The 21,229-nt window shown below is 45.4% G+C and overlaps 1 protein-coding gene across 3 annotated transcripts in view; it reads left to right on the forward strand.

Moving 5' to 3' along the window:
- Positions 1-21,229, forward strand: part of LOC143766148 (uncharacterized) — an 82,078-nt gene that overhangs the window by 36,359 nt on the left and 24,490 nt on the right. For all 3 annotated transcript variants that reach the window (XM_077253611.1, XM_077253609.1, XM_077253610.1), the window contains exons 4-10: positions 36-159; positions 243-337; positions 6,539-6,688; positions 6,818-6,997; positions 7,072-7,195; positions 7,279-7,376; positions 7,575-7,665. In XM_077253611.1, coding sequence (XP_077109726.1) covers positions 36-159; positions 243-337; positions 6,539-6,688; positions 6,818-6,997; positions 7,072-7,195; positions 7,279-7,376; positions 7,575-7,665 — 862 coding nt within the window. The remainder of the gene's footprint in view (positions 1-35; positions 160-242; positions 338-6,538; positions 6,689-6,817; positions 6,998-7,071; positions 7,196-7,278; positions 7,377-7,574; positions 7,666-21,229) is intronic.

Here is a 21,229-nt window from a genome sequence, read left to right on the forward strand (position 1 = left end):
GATCCGGGGGATGACGGTATTATTGTTTGTGTCAGGTTCCTATAAGGTGTCAGGATGTCGCTGTCTATTTGTCCATGGAAGAGTGGGAGTATTTAGAAGGACATAAAGAACTGTACAAGGATGTCATGATGGAGGTTCCCCAGCCTCTTACATCACCAGGTAATAGACAGGACTGAATACACACGGCATGTAATTATCTGTATGTAAAGAATGAATTCAGTCCCTGTATGTGTTTCCTCCAGTTCTATCCAATAAGAGGACAACACCCGAGAGATGTTCCCATCCTCTTCAACAGGACTGTAAACAAGAAAATCTCACTGTTCTTCAGGATCATCAGGTAGATGGAGAAACAGTGTCATAAGATCTCCCCTATGAAGTGTAGATGACAGTGCAGGTGTTGTGTTCAATCTTGTTTTCTCATTCGTCTTATTGAGGGACAGAGAATCATGGTCTTCTGCCACCTGAAGGCTGACATTATTATTGCATTGAAATAAAATTGGTTCTCCTCAGCATACTACCCTGCCTGCTGGAGCAAGGCTTCCTTGGTTCTTTGTAGTGTCAGTTGGAGGAAATGTCTGTCTCAGACTTGTCTTAGGTTAGGCGCTAACCATTTTGCTTTTGTTTTTCAGATGGATGTCTCAGGGTAAGAGTGTAATTGTGAACTCGGTTTTATCCATATAGCGAAAGAGAGTACAGACTGTAATTGTTCAGTCCGTATCCTGTCTCGTAGGTGTGGCTGGACTAAGGCATCTTGACACAGTCGGTGCAAGAGCTGGTGTTGAGGTGTATAAGCCAACTACCTTTTGACCGCCTCCCCACATAGCGTGCGCATGTGCATAGAGCCAATCATCAGCGGCCGGATTACTTCCAGCTTATCAGCAAGGCCAGTCTTGCAGCCAATCAAAGGCAACGTTTTGCCGCTCATGGTTTCTGTCTCTCTGGCTCTGCCCCTTCTTATTTGTGTCACTATTTAATGGAGTCTTCTATTTTCTTTCTACCTTTTCTCTATCACTCATAATGTCCGAGTCTAGAGAGCACTGTGCATGCCTGTTAGCATAGTTTGCACTTGTCACTTACTATGCTTATATGTCTTTTAATAGTAAGTTTTCCATCGTTCAGCCTGTTCGCCTCCTGCTTCCATACTTGTAGCCGCATAGGGGACCTCTATGACATCTGAGGAGAATTTGGCCCCTCCTGCCTGTTCTTGTGATTTAGCTCAGTCTGTAGCTGAGCTAGCTAGGGTGTCCAAGATGCTGGTTGCAGTTGTGGAATGATTACCGGTGACTACTTTTACCTCAAGAGCTCCGATCGCCACTGTGAGTCACATCTTCTAGCCACCCCATATGAATATGGTTGGTTGTGAAAGCAGTCCAGACAGCCGCAGGTTGCCTCCTTGTCCTGGTCACTTTCACAGGGGAGGCACCCAGATTTATTTTCCCCTTCCAAGGAGTTCATTCCCCTCATTGTTTAAAATCCAGTTCTTGTGCAAAATCTGTCCTAGATCCATATGAGAAGTGGAAGCTAAGGGAAATGGTGGACAGTTTAGTGTCGGCTGTGGACGCTTCTCTGGGAGTGACCCTTCCATTATCGAAACAGTTTTTTTTTTAGGAGGCATAAGCGCTTAACTAGATCTTTTTATGACCATGAGGAATTTGCAGAGGTATCAAAGAGGGCATGGGAACATCCAGACAAAGCATTTCAAAAGCATAGCCATATGGTGGTGCTATATCCCTTCCCAGCAGAGCTGGTGGCCGCTTGGTCTATTCCATCAGTGGTAGATACTTGCCAAGATTAATGCACTTTTAGAGACCCCACGGAAAGAGATATAGATGTCTTCTTTTGAGGTAGCAGGTTTTGCATTTTGCCAAGCCTTTTCTACCACCTGGGTTTCCGAGACGCTAATGGCATGGGTTAAACATTTGCGACAAAGTCCTTTTTAGAGGAGTTGGGGCCTTACAAGTCCGTCCCTTTTATCAATTTCCTGCGCCGGACTGGTCAGATCGTCAGGTTAGACCAAAGGTCTCCCACGAGCTCAGGAGAGCTACCTTTAAAGTAACTGCCGCCGGACGCTCTTCTGGATAAGGAGCCAAGCCTTTTGGGTCCAAAGGCGGCAGGAATGACAATGCTTGACGGGCGGCCCCCAATAGGGGACTCTTTCCAGGTGGATGGCCGCCTCCTTCTTTTTCAGGAGGCATGGCTGGAGGCAATCAGCAAGCTTTGGGTCAGGGAGGTCATCTCTTCGAGTTAAAGAATAGAGTTTAGACCAGGCGATAGCTCCCTGCTCTAGGCAGGGGTGACTGTAGGTGTTCCCACTTCAGAGCACTTCAGCGGGTTGTATTCAAACCTACTCTTTATCCCCAAGAAGGATGGCTCGGTAAGGCCTATTTTAGATTTAAGGCGCCTGAACATGTAGGTTTGGCTTCGTCACTTCAAAATGGAGTCAATCCAGTCAGTAGTCGCATCCATGGAAGCCAGGGAATTTCTTTCTTCAGTAAATATTTAAAACGCTTACTTACATTTGCTAACTTTTCCAACCCATCAGCGATTTCTTTGCTTTGCAGTAAATCAAATTCGTTATCAGTTCAGGGCTCTCCCATTTGGGCTGGCCACATTGCCCAGGGTGTTCATGAAGATCCTGGCCCCGGTTATGGCAATTACTACATTCCAGGGGGATAATTGTTTTCTTCTAGGTGGAAGGTATTCTTGTCAAAGCACCATCCTTTGCGCACAATCTATTGAGCCAACAAATCATTCTTCAGACTTTGGAGCGATTTGGTTTAACTGTCAATAGGACAAAGTCTGTTTTAGCAACAACCCAGCGGCTCCGGTCTCTGGGAATGGTCCTCTACACAGTTCAGACATATATGGTTCTTACAGAAGAAAGATTATCTCTTCAGTCTTCCCTCAGAAATTTTAAACTACCGGGCAGGCAATCCCTTTGATTTTACATGATGGTCCTGGGAAAGATGGTGGCGATTTTTTATGCAGTGCCGTTTGCTTAATTTTGCTCAAGGTCTCTACAGAACACGCTCCTAGGTTCTTTGGACAGATAAATGCAGTCCACGGATCATTCTGTTCGTCTCCCCATTCAATGTTGCAGGTCTCTCAGGTGTTGGTTGACATCACCCTGTTAACTCGGGGTCACTCTTTTCGTCCCATTAAGTGGCATGTGCTCACCATGGATAACAGCCTGTCTGGCTGGGGAGCAATCTTCTGTCACTTGATGGTTGAGGGTTTTTGGAGCAGGCAGTAAATGAGCTGGAGCTCAGAGATATTCATCTGTCTCTTTTACTTTGGCAGCGCTTAAGGCCCCGTCACACTAAGCGACGCTGCAGCGATACAGACAACGATGCCGATCGCTGCAGCGTCGCTGTTTAGTCGCTGTGTGGTCGCTGGGGAGCTGTCACACAGACAGCTCTCCAGCGACCAACGATGCCGAGGTCCCCGGGTAACCAGGGTAAACATTGGGTTGCTAAGCGCAGGGCCGCGCTTAGTAACCTGATGTTTACCCTGGTTACCAGTGTAAAATGTAAAAAAACAAACAGTACATACTCACCTTCGTGTCCCCCGGCGTCCGCTTCCTGCACTGACTGAGCGCCGGCCCTAGCAGCAGAGCGGTGACGTCACCGCTGTGCTGTGCTTTCACTTTATGGCCGGCAGTCAGTCAGTGCGGGAAGCAGACGGCAAGGGACCTGACGGACACCGGAATGTGAGTATGTAGTGGTTTTTTTTTTTTTACATTTACGATGGTAACCAGGGTAAACATCGGGTTACTAAGCGCGGCCCTGCGCTTAGTAACCCGATGTTTACCCTGGTTACCAGTGAAGACATCGCTGAATCCGTGTCACACACACCGATTCAGCGATGTCAGCGGGACCTCAACGATCAAAAAAAGGTCCAGGCCATTCCGACACGACCAGCGATCTCACAGCAGGGGCCTGGTCGCTGCTACGTGTCAAACATAGCGAGATCGCTACTGAGGTCGCTGTTGCGTCACAAAACTTGTGACTCAGCAGCGATCTCGCTAGCGACCTCGCTTAGTGTGACGGGGGCTTTACTCCAGGAGTTGACAATCAGAGTTCAATCAGACAATGCTACTGCTGTGGCCGATATCAATCACCAGGGGGCACACAAAGTCCACCAGCTATGGCAGAGGTTGCAGAGATTCTTGATTAGGCAGAGGACCACATTTCTCTAACCTCTGCAGTTCATATACGAGAGTGGACAACTGGGAAGAAGACTTTCTAAGTCACCAGCAGCTACCTGCAGTAGAGGGCGCAGCAGAGAGGTCTTCAGGTAGATTTGTTGCTGGATGTAGGTCTGAATTTTACGAGCTCTCAATTTGATGGCGTGGATGTTGAAGCTGCAATTTTGAGAACAGCAGGTCTGGCTGAATCAGTCATCCAGACTATGATTAGAGCTTAGAAGACATCCTGATTGCAAGTCTTCCATCGCACTTCAAGGGCCTGTTTTCGTTTATGTGAGTCTACCAGTACGTCAGCAATATCTTTTTCCTCTCCAGTGCTGCTCTCTTTCTTAAGAGTCAGGATTGGAAGGGTGTCTGACTCTTAACTTCCTCAGGGGTCAGTTTATGGCCTGGCTGTTCTGTTTCAGTATGATTTGACATCTATACCCCAGACTTTTCTCCAGGAAGTGGCACATGTTAAACCACCCAACTGGGCTCCCTCCCTTAGGCCCCTGGGATATTAATCTTGTTTTAGAGGCTCTTCAGTCTCTGCCTTTTGAGTCTGTCAGATAAATCTCTACACTTTTTCTTTCTTATAAGGTAGCTTTCCTTATAGCCATTACTTCTATTAGGAGGGTCTCGGAGCTTGCGGCTTTGTCTTGTTCCGCCGCTTACCTTATGGTTAATCAGGATAAGATAGTGTTGAGACCAGTTCCATCTTTTCTCCCGAAGGTAATTTAGAGTGTTCACCTTAAAGAAAATTAAATTTTACCTTCCTTTTTTCCAGCACCATCTCATCCTATTGAGAAGGCTCTGCATAGGTTGGACGTTGTTAGAGCCGTAAGTTAATATTTATCGGCCACCGCCTCATTCATATTTTTTTTTTATTTTTTTTTATTTGTTATACCACAGGGCCCTCGTAGGGGCAACCATTGCCCGCTAGATCAAGATGTCTATTATCCAGGCCTAGAAGGCTAAAGCTAGGGTAGCCCCATTTAGGATTAGGGTGCACTCTACTCGAGCGGTAGGCGCTTCCTGGGCAGTTCCTCTTCAGGCATCGGCATTGCAGATTGTAAAGCAGCTACTTTGGCATCGGTGCATACATTTTCTAAGTTTTACAGTGTGCACACTTTTGTCTCAGCAGATGCAAGTCTTTGTAGGATGATACTGCAGGCGTCTGTAGCCCAGACTTCCGCTTGAGTTACGGCGGAAGACTAGGTGGTAATGGCATGATATTTAATACTAGATTCCTAGGGACAGCTTTAGGACGTCCCATGATTATGTGTCCCCAATAAGACAAATGAGAAAAATAGATTTTTTTACTTATTGTAAAAATCTGTTTCTCGTAGTCTTCATTGGGAATACCTCTGTTGCCCGTTTGGAAGTACAGTTATGTTTCTTCTTGACTTAATTCTTTTCTTTTCTCCTACTACTGTTTTCTTACAAAACTGAGGAAGCCTGGCTCCAGCAGGCGAGGTATAGTCTGCTGGGGAGGAGCCAATTTTATTTAAATGCAATAATAGTGTCAGCCTGAAAGTGGCAGCAGACTATCCCATGGTTCTGTGTCCCCAATGAAGAGATGAGAAACAAATTTTATAAAAAGTAAAACATTTTAATATTACATGTTTTATACTTATGTAATGAGAACAGTAGAGATGGCAGGATTAGAGCTGATCATAGATGTGACTTCTTCATCTGTCTGTGACTTTCACAATATTTGTTTCAGGGTAAAGATCTGAAACAATAAAAATGTTTCTGTATTTAATGTTTTCTTTTGTGCAGCTTGTTTACTTGTCTGTAAATCTTATGTCATTTGTCATTTTTTTAAGCACCGTACTTTATTTTTTATATATTAAGTCTAAAGTTTGATAAGTTTTTCTTGCCTTTCTAAATATGCCCACATCAAAGAGGAAAAGTATAGCTTGTTTTTTTACCCAGTGTATGGCAAAGTGCAAGAAGTGCCTATCCGGGACTTTAAAAAGTTAGCTGTACATGTGAGCTAGTGTGCCACCCAGGGCAGGCGTCTTGGTGGCCTATCAAAATGGCAAGTGGTGGCTGTGAGAAGTGTGGCATGGATGTGTGAGATGACAGTGGGGGGCACTTAGCCCATTTTCAGCATATTGTGGTGGTTGAATGGACAAGTGATTGTGAGAAATGGAGACCTCCTTTTACAATCACATCCAAGTCATGAGTGCAGCAAGTGGGTAATATATATGATATTCTAGTTTATACTATCTGAGAATACAACATCTACACGCTCTATCGCCTGATATGTTCTCCTTCTTGTCTCCTGTAATCATGTTTTTACATGGAACTTTTATGATGTTACATTGTCACCTTCTTCCGATTTAGGTCCATACAATAGTGGATCCTCTCAGTGGAGATCTTCTATATAAGAGAATTTTCCTGATTGACTCGTCAAGGATGGATATGGACAAGGACAAGATGGCGGAGAGGATATTCCACCTCACCCTAGAGATCCTCTTCCGGCTTACAGGAGAGGTGAGAGATTCTGATGATGTCACATTACATCATTCTTATCTATGGGAATAACAGATGGACAGAACTGGAGAGGTGAGGACTCTGGAAATGTCTGTAGTGAGATTTATTAATGTGTCTCTCCATAACCAGGATTACACAGTAGTGAAGAAGATCTCTAGTGAGCGCTGTCAGGCCCCTGTGTCTGAGGGATGGGAAAGATCCCTGAGCCCAATCACTGGACCTCCATCTCACCCCATGATATATGAAGACATCAATGAGCAGAAGATTCAAGAACTGACCTACAAGATGATTGAGCTGCTGACTGGAGAGGTGACACTGCTGGGACATTTTACAGTAAAGCTGTGAAGGGATCGGGGGGATGATGGTATCATTGTTTCTGTCAGGTTCCCTTAAGGTGTCAGGATGTCACCGTCTATTTCTCCATGGAGGAGTGGGAGTATTTAGAAGGACACAAGGATTTGTACAAGGAAGTCATGATGGACGTTCCCCAGCCCCTCGCATCACCGGGTAATAGACAGGACTAAATACAGATGACCTATGATTATCTGTATGTAAAGTATGAATTCAGTCCCTGTATGTGTTTCCTCCAGTTCTATCGAGTAACAGGATAGCACCAGAGAGATGTCCCCGTCCTCTTCTTCCACAGGACTGTAAACAAGAAAATCCCAATGTTCCTCAGGATTATCAGGTAGATGGAGAGAAGGTGTCATGAGATCTCCCCTATGATGTGTAGACGGCTGTGAAGGTCTTGTGCTCAGTCTTGTTTTATCCACCAGTATTATATGTGTTATACTTGTGTAATGAGAACGATGGAGATGGCAGGATTAGAGCTGATCATAGATGTGACTTCTCCATCTGTCTGTGACTTTTACAATATTTATTTCAGGGTGAAGATCTGACCCAAATTAATACTACAGGGACATATGTGAGGGGTGATGAGTGGTGTAAAGAGGAGATTCCTACATATGACTACCCAGGTGAGTAAATAACCACTAAATGCAGAGAAATCACAGATTCTCCTCCGTCACTGGCTGTCACTGCTTTATCAGTCGTGTAGTCTGACCATCTCACTATTAAAAGTCACAATTCTGCCTCTATAACATGCATGCTTCTCCACCCAAAACTGTTCCTATTAGTTAGAGCATTTATATAAGAAATTGTACTGCAACCATCTATTGTTGAATCAGTGTTCTGTCTTCTTACACGTTCACGCATTGGGCAATGTAACATACATCATAAGCCTCTTCTGTCACCAAAATAAGCAGATCGTTCTCTGTAGTCTAACTTGTTTATTGGTCGATGGATGTAGAAAATTCAAATGTATTTGTGGAAAAACTACATGAATACAAAAAAACAGGTATAGTTATTGAGCTTAGAATATCACATAACTATGACATTTACAATGTGGCACTTTGGGTGAGGCTCCATGCATGGTGTGCCCTTCCCCCTCCATGCAGGGACGTCAGCATTCTCACTGCCTGACCCCACAACATAGGTCCTCGGTGTGCTCCTGCCCCTACGCTAATGTCACGCTGTGATGGTTTTAGGTAGGGGTGGGGGCCTCAAACTATACCTGGAACTGGGACCCTAACTATCCCTGTCCCGGGGGTACTCTTGATGGTAGAGAGGCCTGAGTCTCCGATCTCACTATGCTGCTGTTTATCCCTGGTCTGACTCCACACCAACCAACAAATATATAAACACATATAATACAAACCAAAAAGGTGCTCATGAAACCAGTGCACATTGATAAAATGGTGCAGTGTTGCCCACATATGTCCTGAATAAGCCGTCACACATCGATTAAATGAAGTATTATACGGGAAAACTGAACAGTGAGGGGTTATTCTTATGCTTGAGGTTAACCCTGTTGTGCCCCGTGCAAGTCTCCTGTTGAGGACAGTACCGAATGTGGTCCTGCCCCTAATAGTGTTTCGTAGTTCCCTTCCAACGCATTTCGTCTACCAATGTCGGCAGGGGAGCATCAATATTCTTTTTGGGAGGTGTTATCAGGTTCCATAATTTTGAACCAGAAAGCAGATAATGGGACTTATATGCTAAGAGGTAGCCCGGGTTATAGAGTACCATCCCTTGCTGGCAGATCTCTGCCTGCTTCACAGGTTAAATGTTAAGGCCCTGACCCTATGCTATGCAGGTTTAAATATCCTGTCAACTCCACCTACAAGGCTGGACGGCATCTTGCATCACTTCCCCAACATCCATCGATGCCTGCCAATCACCCAGGTCCACCTGCTCATGTTCAAACATCAACGCTCATTCCATTAGTATAGTATCCACCCCTCTCCCGCATGGTAATATTCCCTTCCCGATTGTATGAAAACATAGATCACTTGTAGCCTCAGTAAAGATGTCATTAATTACTCAAAATAATCCCTGCATTTACAAAACTGACACAACACAACTCCTACCGTTCCATGGAGGAATTTTTCCTTCAATGCGATAGGCGCTATTTCCCAGTGAAGCCCTTACAGGGACATCGATTGGTTGAACCATGAGCAGGAGAAAGTATCAGTGTGACCCATGACGCGAAGAGGCTCAGAGGGATTCCCTGCATGTCATCAGTAGGCGGTGGTTTGAGTTGAAGGTGGGAATAGGTGTCAATGGGTGAGGAGGTTCCTGACATACAAGCACCAGCAGAACATACCCTAATTGGTGATGTATAGAGAACCAGGTGGATTTCCTGCATGCCTATTAGCGGACAATAGGCAGAACAGTGGGAGGGAGTGGGCGTCAACGGGAGATTAAGTCTATGGTATGCGAGGATCAGTGGAAGATCCCGCTATCCAAACAGTATATGGAGAAGGAATAGATGTGAGGCACCATGCATAACCAATGTAAGTATATCCTCTTCACAAAAGGTGGGACTCCCCCAGAGTTTGGGGACAGCCTCGATAGATACGGGTTTGTTTAGCAAAAGCCAGTCCTTAGGGCCAATATAACCTAGCCGTCCTGAAAGTAATGGATAATCCAATATTCAGGATGAATCATATATATGAGCCTAACTTTTGGTGAGTGTGCATGTTTGAGTCACTCTTCTAACCATCTAATAAGAGTGTAACCGCATCTCTTCTATTAAAATAAAGCTGTAGTAGTATTTCCCCATCCACAAAGTGGTATAGAAACCCCTTTCTTAATGATACTGTTGGTAGTGGCCAAGCACATAGAACGGGAAACAGAAATATCTTCAAGTGAAACTAATAGCATAAGTATTATGCCTGCTATGTATTTTTTCGTTACTAGTACATACTATTCTATTTGTTAAAAATTGAGTCTTTGGCTCACACGTGGCTGTCTGGGTACCTTGTGAATGTCTTATATATAGATATGTATAGTTGTTACCCACTTCTTGAATGTTCTGCATTCATCTGAATCTTTACTTACCTTGTATTGTTTTAATATTTCATAATTTGAACTATAATCACCAGTCTGAAAGATTAATTGAATAAAGCAGGGTGGGACTAATAAGTTAAAAACTAACTTTTAATAGACAATTATTAAAATGGGATGAACTATACCAAAAATAAGTATCCTATAATTTCAACAAAAAAACACCCTAAGTGACAACTTAAATTAAGACAGACCCAATATGCAAACACAAATGCGTACCAAAATACACGTAATAAAAAGGAGACAGCCTCCTAAATATAACAAGAATTCGGTGGCCGAAAACTTAAGCCATCCATATATCAAGTAGCCCTTATTCAGACCACTAATACAAAAGGGAACAATCTCACCTCATACTCTTATATTCATCATGACGAGGGAAAAAAGCCCCTGGAATATATCGGTGTCAAATATATGGGGGAGGCAAATCATTCCATACATTACCCCACGTTGATCACCATGGACACATGTTACCCCGGCATTCAAGCTTCCCAACGCGTTTCGTTTACAAGACTCATCAGGGGAAGATGTAGTAAAAAAAACAAATCGGGTGCTAAATCCTCATCTTGTGTGGACACCTGTCATACAGGGGAAAAAAGAGGGGTGGTCTCGCACTTACTGTGTCGCTGTCTATTAAATAAGCCACCTCTAGCTCCTCGTGTTCGAGCGGCGCCCACTCATTTCCTGTGCGCCTTCACTGTCGGCGCATCATACAAAAGGCGTCTCCAGCGTGGAACGCATACACTGGGACGCTCAGCCGCTGACGTCATATCAGCGTCCTCAATTGGAACGCATATGTGAGCCGCATAATTCACCAACTGTCGGCGCACTGTACGACGTAAGTTGTAAAGGAGATGTGCGTGGAACGCATACACTGGGATGCTCAGCCGCTAACGTCATATCAGCGTCCTAGATTGGAACGCCTATGTGAGCCGCATAATACACCAACCGTCGGCGCACTGTATGACGTAAGTTGTAGAGGAGATGTAGGATGAAACATATAAAAAAATAATCAGTAAGATTAGTTATTTAATCAGAGTGTTATAACAGGCGGATATACTGATCCGCAAGAGGGTACTCACAATACTTTAGCGTATATCAAAACATCCTATACCAGTACCAACCCTCAAAGAAGAGGGGAAAAAAAAAAAAATTGCCGAGACGTCCACCATCGGCATAAACGTTGAAACAAAAACTTAATCCTAACATAACCTCCAGAAAGGAGGGAGGATACATATCTAATGGCATGTGCTATCTACCTGAAAAAAAGGGGGAGAAAGATACGGAAAAAGGGTGCTGGAGAATTATTCAAAAGACACGTGGTCCTAGCGAAATAAAATGTCCTAGCGAGTTCACACACCCAAAAACAGAGGACAAACAGATGGGCAATAATACAGAATCCTACCCTTGGGGAAATGGTCAAGAGAATGTAAATACAGTAAGACCTTATCCCTTAGTGCAAGGAAGGAAGATAGATGGAAAAATGTGCCTGCCTATACCACCGCTCAAAAAATAATGTACTAACACTGACCCTATCCTCAACTCCTACCTATCATATGGAGGTTGGCACCCTAGGGATAGAAAACGAGAAATGGCGCCCCCATTCCTCGGCGGCTAGCCCTATTCTTCACCTGTCTATCCTACATGATACACATAGGGGGAGGAAAAAAGCGAAGGAAGTAGGTGCACAACTAAGGTGAAATGTATAGAATTTTATCAGAGAAAACAGCTGTAAGTGAGGATTTCGTTAAGGCCATCCGGGGTTTGAGTTTTAAGGCGATGGATCCATTTAGCCTCACATTGTAGCAACATCTGATCCCAATTGCCGCCCCTCCTTGGAGGTGCAACCCTGTCAATCCCCATAAACGACAAATCAGTAATTCTCCCGTCATGTCTGGTGTTAATATGCCTTGCTAGAGGAGTGTCTCTTTTCAGAGCAATGTCTCTCAGATGTTCTCCTATTCGTCTTCGGAATTCCCTTATGGTTTTGCCTATATATTCAAGGCCTTATGTGCAGACCGCCCTGTATATCACCCCCTTTGTTCTACAATTGATGAAGTGATATAGATGGTACTCTTTCCCTGTTTTTTGACTCACCAAGGTTGAACCTGTTGCCATAACCGGGCATGCGACGCAACCACTACATTTAAAAGACCCTTGTTTTAATATTTCCAATAAATTGTATATTTTATGAGCTTAGCTAGCACTTTATTGTGTTGGTTGGTATTATGTGTTCCCTTATGTAGTAAATAACTATAAAATACCGTATTTTTCGGACTATAACACGCACTTTTCCCCTCAAAAAATGTGAGGAAAATGGGGGGTGCTTCTTATAGTCGTAATGCAGGCTTACCGGCAGTGGTACGGCGGCGGCAGAGGTGCGGGGATGATGAGCGGTATGGCGTGAGCAGGGTCCCTATCCAATGTGAGCAGCAGAGCTGGGTTAATCACCAGTTTCTCGGTGGCGGCGGCCATCTTCCTGAGGCCGCGCGTGCGCAGATGAAGTGCTCTGCTTCCCGGGGCTTCAGGAAAATGGCCACGCGTGCGCAGATGGAGATCGTGGCGGCCATTTTCATGAAGCCGAGTTTGCAGATTTAGATGTCGGCTTCAGGAAAATGGCCGCCGCGATCTCCATCTGCGCACGCGTGGCCATTTTCCTGAAGCCCCGGGAAGCAGATCACTCCATCTGCGCACGCGCGGCCTCAGGAAGATGGCCGCCGCCACCGAGAAACCGGTGATTAACCCGGCTCTGCTGCTCACATTGGATACCGGGCCGCTGCGTCACCTCACCTGTGGAAGGGAACCTGCTCACGCCATACCGCTCATTATCCCCGCACCTCTGCCATCGCCACACCACTGCTGCAACCCCCCATGGACACCAGGCCGTGGCGTCGCCCACCTAAGCAGGAAGGGACCCTGCTCAGGTGCACGCCGTACCACATCACCCCACCTCTGCCGACACCATGCCTCCTGTGACCCTGCTCTGCCACCGCCAGCCCTCAGGTAAGATACTGTAAATTCGGACAATAAGACGGATCCCCATCTTATAAAAAATCTTTTTTTCTGCAATTTTCACCCTAAATTTGGGGTGCGTCTTATAGTCCGAACAATACGGTAACTATAAAATGCTTAGCCTGATCCAAGTGATTCTAAGATTTTTATATTGTTTTCAACGAAACATTGTACTTTTAGTTAGTGGTAACTTTTTGAATTTCATGAAGAAAGAATTGGAAATTTGCCAAGAGTGTGGAGAATTAGAAAAGTTCAAAGATTGATTTTGTATGCCGTTAAAACAATTAGTGATACCACACAAAATATCTAATAAATAACATTTATCGTATTTCTTCTTTACATCGGCAGCATATTTCAAACTTCCTTTTATATTTTTAGAACTTTAAAAGGCTTAAACAGCCAATTATATGTTCAAGGAAATTTACAAAAGCTATTTTTGGGGGACGAAATTACTTTTGATGAATAAGTTAAATTTTAAAATGTATTACTCCAATTGGATTAGTCAGTGAAATTTTGTTAATTTAATATTAGGGACATTTTCTTATCACTTAAACAATTAATTTCTTTCAGTGAAGTCTGCAATCTTTATTTTAGGCTTTGTCTGCTTTCATGTGGGAGTGAGGAGCAACTGGTTGGGATTGTTATTTCCCTACTTCAGGAAGACAGACCAGCAGAGGAATTTTGCCCAGAGTTTCGTAGATAGGCTACCGACACCCGGTGGAGTGATCCTGCTCTTAGGAGTCAGTTTTGACAGTGCCTGTCTGAAAGATTAAAAGACGCTTTACGAAACTGCTGAGTTGTTACAGGCCGCCATGGTTCTGGCCATACGTGTAGATAGACGCCTCAGGGATAGACCTGTTGTGACTCCGCCCCCTATGGTACTCCCTAAAACCAAAGTCCTCCCTATGTGATCTGAAAAACCGATGCAGTTAAGGGGCCTCCCCTCGGTATGAGTCTCCAGCGGGGTTGTGTTTTTTTGTGGTCAAAGGGGTCATTTCATTGAGGTCTGTTCTTTACCAAGGCACCAGAAAGCTGTCAAAAAACTTCTTACCCCAGGTTGGATGGAAGATAACAACCTCGCTGTATATATCTCCTCCACATGTGTATCTCAGGTTTTTTTTTACCTGCAGAAGTGGTTGTATGTACTGTGACAAAGTCACTGGCAAAGTACTATAGGGGAGATATGTAGCACTGAGGTTGTTAGCTTCAGTAATATAAGCCTAGGAAAAGTCATCCAGCACACTAAGTGATGAGAGGGGTTAATCAGCCTATTTAGTGCTAGGATGATCCTATTTAGTGCTAGGATGATTGAACAGCTGTAGAGTGAGATGAGTCCAGAGGATAAATACCCAGCTTTCTAGAGCAATTTGAGTGTGGTCTGGAGGTGCAAGCTCTAGAGATGTGTTTTTGTGTTAAGGAAAGCTGGATGTATGGGGATTTTAGATCTCCTGGATTGAATGTCCTTTGCTAAAGGACATAAGCTGGAATCTCATCTGGGTGGGCTAACCAGCAGTATTGTATGGACTTGTTACTTTTTGCTTTACCTTCTGCCAGACAAAGGCTGTATTTACTTTTTTTGGTGGCGTGGTTTATGAGGATTGCAATAAACCAAGCGGACTGTTCCTGTGTCTACCTCTATAAGAAGTCGAGTGAGTCAACCTACCCCAGTACAAAACTGAGAAGATATCTATCCTCTTGGATAGTGGGGTGGGAGCTAATATGGTGGATGCTCGGATCTCTAGGGAGCATGGTCTCTCCTGTAGTATGCTGGCAAAGTCCATCCCCATATTTGCTCTTGAATCTGCATCTCTCGGTCAGGGAAATTTTACGCACGTTGTGCATAATGTGAATCTGCGCATAGGGGCTCTTCACAGGAAGCTCCTTTCTTGTTATGCCTTAGAAGGTCTCACTACTCCTATTGTGTTAGGATTTCCCTGGCTAACTGTGCGCAATCCGGTTATTGACTAGCAGTCCAGATAAATTAAGTGGAGTGATTTCTGCAAAAGTACCATATATACTCGAGTATAAGCCGAGATTTTCAGCCCCAAAAAATGGGCTGAAAGTGCCCCTCTCGGCTTATACTCGAGTCATGGTCGGCGGGGGGGTCGGCGGGTGAGGGGGAGCGACGCCTGTCAAATACTCACGCGGTCCCTGCATGTCCCACGGTGATCAGCGCGGCAGCTTCTTCCCCTCTTCAGCGGACACGTGGTACCGCTCATTAAAGTAATGAATATGGACTCCACTCCCACAGGGGCGGAGCCGCATATTCATTACAGTAATGAGCGGTGCCATGTGACCGCTCACTACAGGAAGAAGCTGCCGCGCCAAACACCATGGGACATGCAGGGACCGCTTCAGGAGCGCCGGAGCAGGTGAGCATGTCATATTTACCTTCCCTCATTCCACCGCCGCCCCGTCTTCCTGTCCTCTTGCTGTGACTGTGCAGGTCAGAGGGCGCGATAACGTATTAGTGTGCGCGCCGCCCTCTGCCTGAACAGTCAGTGCGGAGAAACGGGACGTTTAGGAGCAGCGGGCAGCGACGAGAGGTGAGTATGTAATTATTTTTTTTTTTGTGCAGCAGCAGCATAATGTGGCACAATGTTATATGGAGCGTCTATGGGGCCATACTGAACTGCATGGAGCATTATATGGGGCATAACTGCATGGAGCATTACATGGGGCATCTATGGGGCCACAACTGCATGGAGCATTATGTGGGGCATCTATGGTGCCATAACTGCATGGGGCATCTATGGGGCCATAACTGCATGGAGCATTATATGGGGCATCTATGGGGTCATAACTGCATGGAGCATTATATGGAGCATCTATGGGGCCATAAAGAAGTGCATGGAGCATTATATGGGGCTCCTGATTCAATATGGATATTCAAAAACACTTAACCTACTGATGTCTCAATTAATTTTACTTTTATTGGTATCTATTTTTATTTTTGAAATTTACCAGTAGCTGCTGCATTTCCCACCCTAGGCTTATACTCGAGTCAATAAGTTTTCCCAGTTTTTTGTTGCAAAATTAGGGGGGTCGGCTTATACTCGGGTCGGCTTATACTCAGTGGCGTAGGAAGGGGGGTGCGGGCCGCCCCGGGCGGCACAATGCGGGGGTGGGTCACCAGGCCGCGGCCGGCGCTGCAGGCTGCAGCTGTTTAACGCTATTGACGTGCAGGCCCGCGCCCGCACGTCAATAGTTAACAGCCGCCAGCCAATCTGAGGCTGGCAGCTGACGTCAGTCCCAGCGTGCATGTCGCCGGCGTCTGACGTCATTGTCAGTTGCCGGCGAGTGCACGCTTCAGCTGCGTGGAGAGAGCAGGAGCGCGGTCAGGTAAGCAGACCTTTGTGTGTATTGAGCCGGGGGGGGGGGGGGGGCGCCAAACTCGGGAACAGCCTCAGGCGGCAAAAGCTCTAGCTATGCCCCTGCTTATACTCTAGTATATACGGTAATATTTTCTACTGCTTCTACTAAAACCATACCCTCATTTCTGGCTGATTTTGTGGATGTATTCTTAGAAGAGGGGCGTCAGGAGCTGCCTCCTCACCGTGTATAGGATTGCACCATAAACTTCCTTCTTGGAACATAATTACCCAAAACCAGATTATACAATCTGTTTGACCCTGAAAGGCAGGCCAGGAAAGATTACATCTATGAGAGTCTTGCTAAGGGACATATTGAACCCTCCTCTTTGCTCGTAGTGGCGGGGTTCTCCTTTGTTGGGGGCTTGCATTCCCTGTTTACATTTTCATTAGTTAATCTGAATTTCTATCCGAGACCCGTATCTGCTCCCACCCATTCCTGACTTTTTTAATCAGATTGTTGGGGCAAAATGGTTTCCAAGTTGAACATCAGGGGAGCCTATAATCTGATTAGGATCAAGGAGGGGGATAAGTGGAAGACGCCCTTTAACACTCCTGAAGGGCAGGGCATTATAAAGGCCCCGTCTCACATAGCGAGATCGCTAGCGAGATCGCTGCTGAGTCACAAGTTTTGTGACGCAACAGCGACCTCCATAGCGATCTCGCTATGTGTGACACGTACCAGCGATCAGGCCCCTGCTGCGAGATCGCTGGTCGTGTCGGAATGGCCTGGACCTTTTTTTGGTCGTTGAGGCCCCGCTGACATTGCTGAATCGGTGTGTGTGACACCGATCCAGCGATGTCTTCACTGGTAACCAGGGTAAACATCGGGTTACTAAGCGCAAGGCCGCGCTTAGTAACCCGATGTTTACCCTGGTTACCAAAAAAAACAAACAGTACATACTCGCCTTTCGGTGTCCAGGTCCCTTGCCGTCTGCTTCCTGCTCTCACTGACTGCCGGCCGTACAGTGAGAAGTGAGAGCACAGCAGTGACGTCACCGCTGCGCTCTGCTCTCACTGTACGGCCGGATCTCAGTCAGAGCAGGAAGCAGACGGCAAGGGACCTGGACACCGAAAGGCGAGTATGTAGTGTTTGTTTTTTTTGGTAACCAGGGTAAACATCGGGTTACTAAGCGCGGCCCTGCGCTTAGTAACCCGATGTTTACCCTGGTTACCCGGGTGCTGCAGGGGGACTTCGGCATCGTTGAAGACAGTTTCAACGATGCCGAAGTCGTTCCCCTGATCGTTGGTCGCTGGAGAGAGCGGTCTGTGTGACAGCTCCCCAGCGACCACACAGCGACTTACCAACGATCACGGCCAGGTCATATCGCTGGTCGTGATCGTTGGTAAATCGTTTAGTGAGACGGGGCCTTAAAAACCTTGTCATGCCCTTTGGTTTGACTAATGTCCCAGCCATTTTCCAACATTGTGTTAAAAACATTTTTCATCACCCTGTGGGTAGGTTTGTGATGTGTACCATGACAATATTTTGATATACTCACCTGATCTCAGGTCACCTCAAGTACTTGTCAGACAGGTGTTACAGGTTCTGTAGGATAATAAACTGTTCTCCAAATTAGAAAAATGTGTATTCGCCATATAAGAGGTGCAGTTCCTGGGTTTTCTAGTGTTTGCTGCAGGTTTCCGTATGGATCCTGATAAGGTCCATGTAGTTCTGAAATGGGATGTGCCAGAAAATTTAAAAGCGTTTCAATGCTTTTTGGGGTTTGATAGTTATTGTCGGACGTTTATGAAAAAACTTCTCGTCGATGGTCAAACCCCTGACAGACATGACAATGAAAGCTACGGACTTCTCAAAGTGGTCCAACTGTGCTAATCAGGCTTTCTCTTCTTTGAAGAAATGCTTTTCCACTGCTTTTGTACTCTTTTAACCCAATGTTTCCCAACCATTTATTTCTGATGCACCTGAGGTAGGGGTCAGGCCTGTGTAGTCTCAAAGATCTAAACTGCATCCCTGTGCCTTTTTCCCCCAAAAAAATGGTCGTCAGCCAAAAGGAACTATGACATAGGCGATAGAGAATGTTTGGACATCAAGTTGGCTTTTGAGGAGTGGCGTTGTTTTTTGAAACTTAAATTTTATTTACAAATTGTGTCAAGCATTACATCTTATTGACAGTATATTCTTTTTTTTTAAATCAGATAAATTTTTATTTAACCAAATACAAGGTACAAAACAATAAAACCAAAAATCGCAATGAGAACAACATTAACAATGGTCATTAGTGATTAATTTCCAAGGATAAAATACTCCAGTGTCTCTATGGGAGCTTTGAGGAATGCGGTTTGTATAAGTCCTATTTTATTAGTCAGCGCTCTCCATAGCTCCAGAGCCGCGTCTATTGTTGGTGATATTTTTAGGTTTCTACTTGGGACTATAGTTTGATGTGCATGGTAAAAAGCTGAGACATTGGAGGTTCTCATCAGATGTTTTTCAATTGCTATCCAGTGCCGATCATCATTATTATTCTACATGAATCGTAACTGATCGAATAATGCGGCCCTGTAGTAACGGACCACTGAGGGGCATCCCAGGCCACCCTTACTCATAGGGATGTAAAGCGTGTCCCCTTGGACTCTCGTTTTTTTTCTCTTGCAAAATTTATTTTAAAAGATGTAGATATAGCTTGGGGAAGCATTCATGCAGGGGGCATTCGTGCACTATTATTCATGTACATTTTTTTTTTCAAAGTACTTTTTTTTTCTAAGTATTCAGCAGTTATAACATGGCAGTTAGACAGGGCAGGAGACAGGTAAGACAATCAAAATCTATTCCCTATTCAGTTGGCACACAGCAAATACTCACCATATGTATTTGTATAATCTATATCATGGCTGCTGCTTTCACACACAATCACCGCCCTTGCATCAACTCTTTACACTCCATCCATATTGGCCCCTCTGTCCTGGCCTCTCCTATGTATAGCACTCATGCTCTGTTCACATTGCTTAACAGTACAGATCCATTCAGTCCCACCATCCAACACAAGAGACGCTCTCACAAATCACTTAACCATCTGCTCACTCTTTCTATCCTCCTTCTCCTAGTTGCTGGAGACATCTCTCCGAACCCCGGCCCCCCATGTTATAGCCAGTCAAACCTCCCAACTGCTACACCCAGAAACCCCTCTAACCTTATTAATATTCCATGCATGCCTTCTGTCTCTTTCAATTGTGCTCTTTGGAATTCTCGCTCTGTGTGTAATAAACTCTCCTTCATTCATGACTTCTTCCTTTCTAACTCTCTTAATCTCCTGGCTCTTACTGAAACCTGGATCCAGCAGTCAGACACCACCGCTGCTGCTGCTCTCTCATTTGGTGGACTACACTTTTCTCATACCCCAAGATCAGACAACAGAGCAGGTGGAGGCGTTGGTCTGCTCCTTTCACCCAAATGTACCTTCCAAGTTATCCCCCAAGTACCCTCACTTGTATTCCCTTCCTTTGAGGTCCATGCTGTCAGATTCTACGTCCCCTTCTCCATGCGAGTGGCGGTGGTGTATCGTCCTCCCGGCCCCTCTCACCAGTTCCTGGATCATTTTGCCACCTGGCTTCCACACTTTCTCTCTTATGACACCCCCACCCTCATCATGGGTGATTTCAATATCCCAATTGCTTCTCCCCTCTCCCCATCTGCTTCTCACCTTTTATCTCTAACCTCCTCTTTCGGCCTCTCGCAGCATACTAACTCTCCAACACATGATGATGGAAACTCCCTTGATTTGGTCTTCTCCCGGCTTTGCTCACTGGATGATTTCACAAACTCCCCTCTCCCGCTCTCTGACCACAACCTTCTTTCATTCTCTATCAAGAACTGCCATCCCGCTCAGGTCATCCCCACTTTCCACACTTATAGAAACATACAGGCCATTAACACCCAGAAACTTATGAAGAACTTGCAGTCTTCATTGGCCCCAATCTCCTCCATCTCTTGTCCTGATTCTGCTCTGAAGCATTACAATGAAACCCTGCAAAGTGCCCTGGAAGAAGCTGCACCTCCTATACATAGAACAACTCGGCACAGACAGCGACAACCGTGGCACACGCTGCAAACACGTTTCCTGCAGCGGTGCTCCAGGTGCGCCGAACGTCTGTGGAGAAAATCTAATCTGCCCGAAGATTTCATCCATTATAAGTTCATGTTAAAAACATACAACTCTGCCCTTCACCTCTCCAAACAAACCTATTTCAACACCCTCATCACCTCGCTGTCCAATAACCCTAAACGTCTCTTTGACACTTTCCGGTCCCTACTCAACCCAAGAGAGCAGGCCCCAACCACAGATCTCCACGCTGACGATCTGGCCAATTACTTCAAAGAAAAAATTGACCACATTCGACAGGAAATCATTTCCCAATCTCTTCATACCAAGCACTGTCCTCCCTCCCCCACTGCATCTAGTTCACTCTCTGACTTTGAACCAGTTACAGAAGAAGAAGTAAGCAGGCTCCTTGCATCTTCTCGCCCGACCACTTGCACCAGCGACCCCATTCCGTCGCATCTCCTCCAGTCCCTTTCCCCGGCTGTCACCTCTCACCTAACAAAAATATTCAACCTTTCCCTCACTTCCGGTATTTTTCCCTCCTCATTTAAGCATGCCATCATACATCCACTACTTAAAAAGCCCTCCCTCGATCAAAATTGTGCCGCTAATTATAGACCTGTCTCTAATCTTCCCTTCATCTCTAAACTCCTGGAACGCCTGGTCCACTCCCGTCTTACCCGCTATCTCTC

The sequence above is a fragment of the Ranitomeya variabilis genome, chromosome 4 (assembly GCF_051348905.1).
Source record: "Ranitomeya variabilis isolate aRanVar5 chromosome 4, aRanVar5.hap1, whole genome shotgun sequence".
In the NCBI taxonomy this organism is placed as follows: Eukaryota; Metazoa; Chordata; class Amphibia; order Anura; family Dendrobatidae; genus Ranitomeya; species Ranitomeya variabilis.